Consider the following 7,065-nt stretch of genomic DNA (forward strand, 5'->3'; position numbering starts at 1 on the left):
CTCTCACTCTCTCACTCTCTCACTCTCTCACTCTCTCACTCTCTCACTCTCTCACTCTCTCACTCTCTCACTCTCTCACTCTCTCACTCTCTCACCTCCTCACCTCCTCACTCCTTCATCAAATTATTTATCAGAATTTATCAAAATTTATCAGCTTTTGAGTTTAAAGTGAGTACTGGAGTGGCAGCGGCTTTGAAGTGACAGCAGAACTTGAGGTGAGTACTAGAGTGGCGCCCAGGATTTGAGGTGAGAGCAGAGTTTAAAGTGAGTATTAGAGTGGCGCTCATAGGCTGCTCAAAAATCCCTGGCACCCGCGGGGCCCCCAGAAATGGGGCCCCCGTTGGGGCCTTTATCGCGGGGCACCCAAAGCGGGGTGGGGGGTTTTGAGGCTCCCCCGGAGCCCCCAACCCGCGGGGGCAACGAGGCCCTCGTTTAAAAATAAAGCCCCATTTGGGGCTCGCGGGGCATTCGAAGCGGGGTAGAGAGTTTTGAGGCTCCACCAAAGCCCCCAACCCGCAGGGGCAACGGGGCCCTCGTTTAAAATAAGGCCCTATTTGGGGCCACCCATTGGGGGATTTATCGCGGGGCACCCAAAACGGGGTAAGGGATTTTGAGGCTCCCCCGGAGCCCCCAACTCGCGGGGGCAACGAGGCCCTTGTCTAAAAATTGTCACAGTGCTGGTTTCAGTCCTATCACGTGACAACTCACCGCCTGGCAGAATCCTGTATATAAGCACTCCTGAGAGCTGTCCTCAGCTCTTCACCTTAGTATTCTAAGAATGGATCACCTCTTACATCTCAATCTGATCTGGTCTGTCACAAAAATAAAGTATAATCACGAGTAGTAAAATGGCGCCCAGGATTTGAAGTAAAAGCAGAGTTTGAAGAAAATACTAGAGTAGCGCTTAAAGATTTTTAATTAACATGCTTTGACTTGTGATTAAAATCATAATTTATAATTTTAATTTTTAAACTCGTGGTTAACGCCCTATTTTGGCGCGTGCTTCTAGTTTATATATATTAATAAATATTAAGCTTCGAAGCTTTAATTAACAAATAGCATAAGTTAATGCTGAGTAGCAGCTAATTTGATGTAAGTGGCTGCCGGCATCATGGCTTGTTAATAATAGTTGGGCGTTGGACTTGGACGGGCGTCTATCTCTCCGGTTTTAGTCGAGAAGCGGGCGGGCGGGCGGCCGCATGCTTGCAATGATCATCAATCTCGAACTACAGCCTCAAAGGTTGAAGCTTCCTTCGTCGCTCCAGCTGGCCTTATCATCCATCACCTTTCTTGCGCTCTTGTGCGGATAACTGCACCGCCGTGCTCCTCCTCGGTGCTCCAATGTTACGATGGGGGCATTGCTAGCTTTCCTCTTCATCTACGTCCTGGGTGGCTTGACGTTCATTCCACTGCTCATTGCTGCCATTCTTGTGCATGCTTACCTCACCTTTCCAATCCTCAACAACACGACCGACCGAGACGACAGAGCCGAGTCGATTGTACAACCTGGAGACGATGTCGATGCTATCAAGCGTGCACAGCAGACGCTGGGGGAGAAACATCAGCCACGAGATGGCCACGAGTCCGAGGTGTTCGCGGGTTGGTTCGCGGTGAGCAGAGAATACACAGAGAGGGGCTTGAACGGCAAACCACCCGAGAGAGTCACACCCCTAGGCTCTACGACCGTCTCTGCGCCGAGCCCCAGTGTGTACCAGAGCATGTATAGAAGCATCTTCGAGAGAAAACCATCCAATAGCCCAATCGAGAACAAAGGGAATGGCAAGCCACCAAAGAGAGGTAACAATGTCTTCTATGTCGTTCTGAGGTAAGTTGCAGAGTTACGATCGATATCAATCAAATGCTGAAAGTCTGCAGACATGGGCACCTTATGCTCTTTGACGATGACGAGCAGATCGAAGTCCGGCATGTGGTTAGCTTGGCCCATCACAAGGTCGCAATATATTCGGGCGGAGACGAGACACCAGAGGGAGAGCTTTTCATCAAGCGGAATTCGCTTTGCCTGTCGAGAAGGACGGATGCGGGAGAAATGGCTCCAGACGGAAAGGCATCGAAGCCGTTCTTCCTCTTCTCCGAGAACTGCTCAGAGAAAGAAGATTTCTATTTTGCCCTGTTACGAAACCAGGAAAGAAAGGCGGAAGCGGCATACAATCCTCCAATCCCACTACACTACGACGTGAAGGACATTATAACCTTGGTCCAAAAGCTACACTCGTCCGAGGAGCATCTGCAAACGAGGTGGATGAATGCAGTCATAGGCAGAATATTCTTGGCACTTTACAAGACATCCGAGGTCGAGAATTTGATCAGAGCAAAGATCACCAAGAAGATCTCGAGAGTCAAAGTGCCTTCTTTCCTCTCCAAGATCTCATTGAGGAATGTAGACATGGGAGAAGCCGCTCCAGTCATCACCAATCCTCGTCTGAAGGACTTGACAGTGGACGGGGAGCTAGTTGTGGAAGCCGATATTCGATACTCTGGAAACTTCCGACTCGAAGTTGCAACCACAGCCCGTATAGAGCTCGGCTCACGTTTCAAGGCGAGAGAAGTTAATCTTCTTTTGGCCGTTGTTGTGAAGAGGGTCGAAGGTCATGTCATGATTCGCATCAAGCCACCACCTTCGAATCGGATCTGGTTCACCTTTTCGAGTATGCCAAAGATTGACATGACCATAGAACCAATCATCAGTGCTCGACAGATCACTTATACTCTGATCTTACGGCAGATCGAGAATCGCATCAAGGAGGTTGTGGCGGAAAGTCTCGTGGTCCCAAATTGGGATGATGCTCCTTTCTACAATACGGAGCATAAGACATGGAGAGGGGGCACTTGGGCAGATCAGGGTACCATGCCAGTGCCTTTGGAACCCGAAAATGTGGTAGCGCAGGGTGGCGGCGTCGATGAAGTAGAGCATCTCGAAGCAGAGAACGAAGAGGCAACCATGGGTCTACCCCCGGTTGAGAGGAGTATTACCGCACCCCTGATCGATGCAACTCCTCCACCCAGGACGGCTTATGCTCGCAAAGTCGCTAAATCCTCGATCAATCTGATCGGCTCCCCAGGGTCATCTACACCTATTGTCAGCACTGATATCACCAATGCGGATGCCTTCAAAAGCTCTACACCGCCCGAGCACAGTCATGCAATGGCCGCCATCTCAGCGCTGTCCCAGACTGCTTCCCCTACCTCAACTCCTGTCGGCTCGCCCTCTGTACCTTCGAGAATGGATAAACCAGGCAGCCAATCCTCGATATCGTCGAGAGAGTCGGCGACGTCGGAAACAGAAAAGGATACCCAGGAGGAATTGCCTCCCCAACCGTCACTCAATCATTCTCTCGGACGTGACCCCAGGCGAGAGAACTCATCATCGTCATCTGGGAAGTCGGTTGCTTCCGAAAACAAGCGCTTGTCTTTGGCCGCCGTCAGCAATGCAGCTGCAACCGCCAAAAAATGGGGTTGGAATGCACTCCAACGGCATGGCGAACGAAAATCCGGTGGAACGACCGAAGAAGAAGAAGTCCCATCACGGCCTCTTGTGATGGGACGTGGGCAACCACTTCCCCCTCCCGGTGTGCCGCTCCCGCGGCCTTCCAAGGCAACCAAAACCGCTCCTATCGCTGTTCCCAAGCGAAAGCCAATACCTCCCCCTCCCCCCTCCTTTCCATTCAAGCCCCCGGGTCCGAGTGAGGCCCCCGATTCAACAGCTCCGTCTTCTCAGCCAGTTCCACCACCCCTGCCCAAGCGCCGAAGCCGAGAAGCCGAGAAAGTGTTGGAGGATGCTCAAGATGACGGTCTCCTCGTCGTGGCAGCACCTTCCGGCGACTGGGAACCTCGTACGCCGATGAGTGAACACACACCCAGCTACCTCCCACCGTGGGTGGATGACGGTGACGAGAACGCCGAGGATTTTGATCCTACCACAAGTCAGACGACGACCGCTTCCGAGCCCGAACCAGAGCCCGAACCAGAGCCAGAGCCAGAACCAGAACCACCGAAAGTCCCTCCTCGTCTCCCCAAAAGACGACCACCTCACCGGGTCATGGTCATGTCTACCAGTCCTGAGGAAGACAGCCACCAGTTACCTTCAGTAAGCAACGTCTGATGAGAAATGCCCTCGTCGCCTGCCTGCCCTCGCTTTGTCAATGCAACAACCGAGCAACAGCTAACGAGGATTACTCACTAGTGGATGGCTGCTCAAGAGGAGGAAGCACGAGCGAAGAGCGCTTTCGTCGACGAAGATGGCGGGACATGATTTTATTGAAGAGCGAGCGAGAGAGAGCAGGCGTCGGCTGCCTCCAAGCTTCTTATTACGGATGGTGTCTGTCACGGCGTCGAGTGACCCCAGCACTCCTCGAAAAATCGAGAATTCAACTTCCGCATGATTTTCAGGATGGTGAGCAGGCGTCGGCGGCAGCGGCGTATGGGCATAATGGAATGGAATGGCATGGAGGCAAGGCATGGGGCACGGCCGATTTGGATGCAGGGAGGGAGGGAGCCCGCATATTGGGTTCGGCTGTGATCATGTGGAAGGAGCATATCGGTTCCCCCGTGCGGTTCGCGTCACCCCGTTGCTCTCCAACATTTTTTGACAACACCATTCCACGACAACGGTCTGCGCACGAACAAGCAAGCCATGACGACACAGCTTTCAGTGGACCAAATCTTCCGTCTCACCCAACGTGAACTCGTCCAGTTTGTGCAGCCGAATATCACTCACGGAGACGGCACATGGAACATCTCGAACATCGTAGACTGGGAGGATGTGTCGCAAGCCAAGAGGGGCCTGCTTGCCGCAAAGCTGCTGTGAGTTGATAAGATTTGCCATTTGCGATGCCAATACTGCCACAACTAACTAAAACTCAATCAGGCCGGCCGTACAGAAAACCATAGACCCCTCAGTTGATGCCGCCGACCTCGCTGCACTGTTGGCCCAAATATCCTCCGACAGAGGCTCGCCAATACAGCAGACCCAGTATCCAAGCCCCTCCAGATCATCGACTGTCGAACCTCCCGAGAACGCCATGCAAGAGTACGAGACCAAGTGCAACCAAGCTCTACTCGATGACGGTTGCAGGCCGCTGTTCCCCATCAACCTTCTCCTACAAGTCTTGACGAATACAGATGCATACCACGACTTACTACGGCCGTGGGCGAGATATCCGGGTACGTCGAATCCAGAGGACTGGCAGGTGTTCTCCAGGCAGCTGCGCCGCTGGGAAGAATTTCGCAAATGGCAGCTGGGCAATAGGCGGCAGACGGTCGGGTTCTCCGAATATCTCGAGGAACAACAGCGCGAGTTTGAGAGGATGGGGGTGGCCGCCGGGTGGACAGCCAGGCCTGATTTTGAGCAGGCAATACGCAGTCAGTGGGAGGACGAATATGGCCATGGTCAATAGCAGCCCGGCAACGGTGACGACGCGGCAGCTGTCTTGTCCAGGTATGCTGAAGCCACAAAGAGATTGCTTATGGACTGTGGGTTCGCCCAGCCATTTGAGCTACACGTGGAACACAGGCGGATAGATGAGACCGAGGAGGTGGTGGTTGGCAAGAGCGACAACTCACGGACAACACGAAGCAAAAAACGCAAGCTCCCCACAGATACCCGGGAACCACAGTTGAAGACAGAGACGAAGGTGGCTGGCGAGACGGACGGCCCAGGGACAAGAAGCAGGAAAAGACGAAAGGCAATCCACGAGCAACTCGGTAGTGACGATCCAAGCAGTGTCCTGGAACTGAGTCTCGGGACGGCGGTGGTCTCGGTCCAGGTCAGCTCGACAGTCGCTAGTAATTCCCAACCACAGCAGGCCAGGCGCATATCTCGCGGAACTGTAGCAGTGGGTTCCCGTGACGAGCGCCTAAAGGTTGAAGGGAAAGTGGCGGTTGTTCGTAAATTGAAGACACGGGGTGGTGAGACGGCGAGAAAGGCCAGAGGTCGACCGCGCTCAACCCGGATTGGTGGGTCCACTTGAGATGATATGGGAGATACGGCATGGACGCATGAGGTTAAGAGAGATGATTTGAGGCGAGCATTCTATTGAACGGTCCTATTGACCAGTCGTACCCACTCGATGGTGGATCTGGGCTATTTTGTATCAAAGTATATCGAGACAATACAATGCTTCTTCGCGTTATCATCCACTTACTCCGACAACATCATACTTTGCGACGACTACAGACTATCTCACAGCTTCTTGCGTCGTTCGCTGGGTGAGTGATTTCCATTATTCCTCTATTTCGCCTCAATATTACCCATCAGTAAGAGGTCCAAGGGAATGGTCTCATTCCACAGAGTAATCCCGCTATAACTTGCTACTTCGATGGCAAAACTAACACAGGGACTGAAATTCTGCCCCGGTATAATGAACGTAAACCCGGTATCTTTCCCTTCTATATCGTAGAAGCTAAACTGAATAGGGGGACAAACTTGAAACTCGACCATAGGAAATACGTATGAAAAGCTCCGAATATGTAGAGCGCTTTGGGATGAGCTAAAAGGTGTAATAATGCCACTTGTATCCTTAATCATCGTAGTGCCCGAGGTAAAGCCAGTTGTATTTGCTAGAAAAGCTTTATTATAGCAGTCCGGCAATGGAGAAACGGCGATACATGCTTGACCACAGATCGTAGTAATATTGCTACAGCCTGGATCCAGAAGCCGTTTAGGCAGAATAGTATTGCTTGCTTTGACAAGAACAAGAATACCACTAAGTAATAAGGCTTTCGAGACAAGATTTCTAAGTCAAATAAGCAAATTTCTTATATATAGATTAGGACTAGTTCAAGGGCTACTCTGATGCCTATATAGATTCTTCAGACTTATCAATACTACCCTTATCTGCCCACATTATTCCTATGATATACGCACCATTCATCTGATAGGGAGCCCGCATCTTGGGTTCGGCTTGTGACAGCACGCACTCTGGACTATGGAATCAAGACGTACATACTAATCTGTGAATAATAGACAAAGAACTAAGAGAGTGGAAGAGTGTTGAGGACAGATAAGCTGGATCCTCAAACACTAACTGAAACAATCACGTGACCCAA

General features: G+C 51.6%; 2 protein-coding genes across 2 annotated transcripts; both read left to right on the forward strand.

Moving 5' to 3' along the window:
- Positions 1–1,173: 1,173 nt before the first annotated feature.
- On the forward strand, positions 1,174–4,386 carry LY89DRAFT_436695 (uncharacterized protein). Its single transcript, XM_018207516.1, has 2 exons — positions 1,174–1,825; positions 1,876–4,386. Exons 1-2 carry the CDS (start codon positions 1,350–1,352, stop codon positions 4,118–4,120), a joined length of 2,721 nt encoding a protein of 906 aa, XP_018060535.1. The 5' UTR covers positions 1,174–1,349; the 3' UTR covers positions 4,121–4,386.
- Positions 4,387–4,895: 509 nt separating this feature from the next.
- On the forward strand, positions 4,896–5,414 carry LY89DRAFT_603730 (uncharacterized protein; the record flags this gene model as incomplete). The annotated part of the gene is made up of 1 exon (XM_018210323.1): positions 4,896–5,414. A coding segment is annotated over one exon (519 nt), but the record flags the coding sequence as incomplete, so codon positions are not given.
- Positions 5,415–7,065: the final 1,651 nt, after the last annotated feature.

Source organism: Mollisia scopiformis, assembly GCF_001500285.1.
Source record: "Mollisia scopiformis unplaced genomic scaffold LY89scaffold_50, whole genome shotgun sequence".
Taxonomy (NCBI): Eukaryota; Fungi; Ascomycota; class Leotiomycetes; order Helotiales; family Mollisiaceae; genus Mollisia; species Mollisia scopiformis.

Excerpts from the sequence above, each read along its gene's own strand:
- LY89DRAFT_436695 (XM_018207516.1), top strand. The coding sequence starts at position 1,350 with ATGGGGGCATTGCTAGCTTTCCTCTTCATCTACGTCCTGGGTGGCTTG. Across the intron at positions 1,826-1,875 it reads GTCTTCTATGTCGTTCTGAG|ACATGGGCACCTTATGCTCT; the intron begins GTAAGTTGCAGA and ends GAAAGTCTGCAG.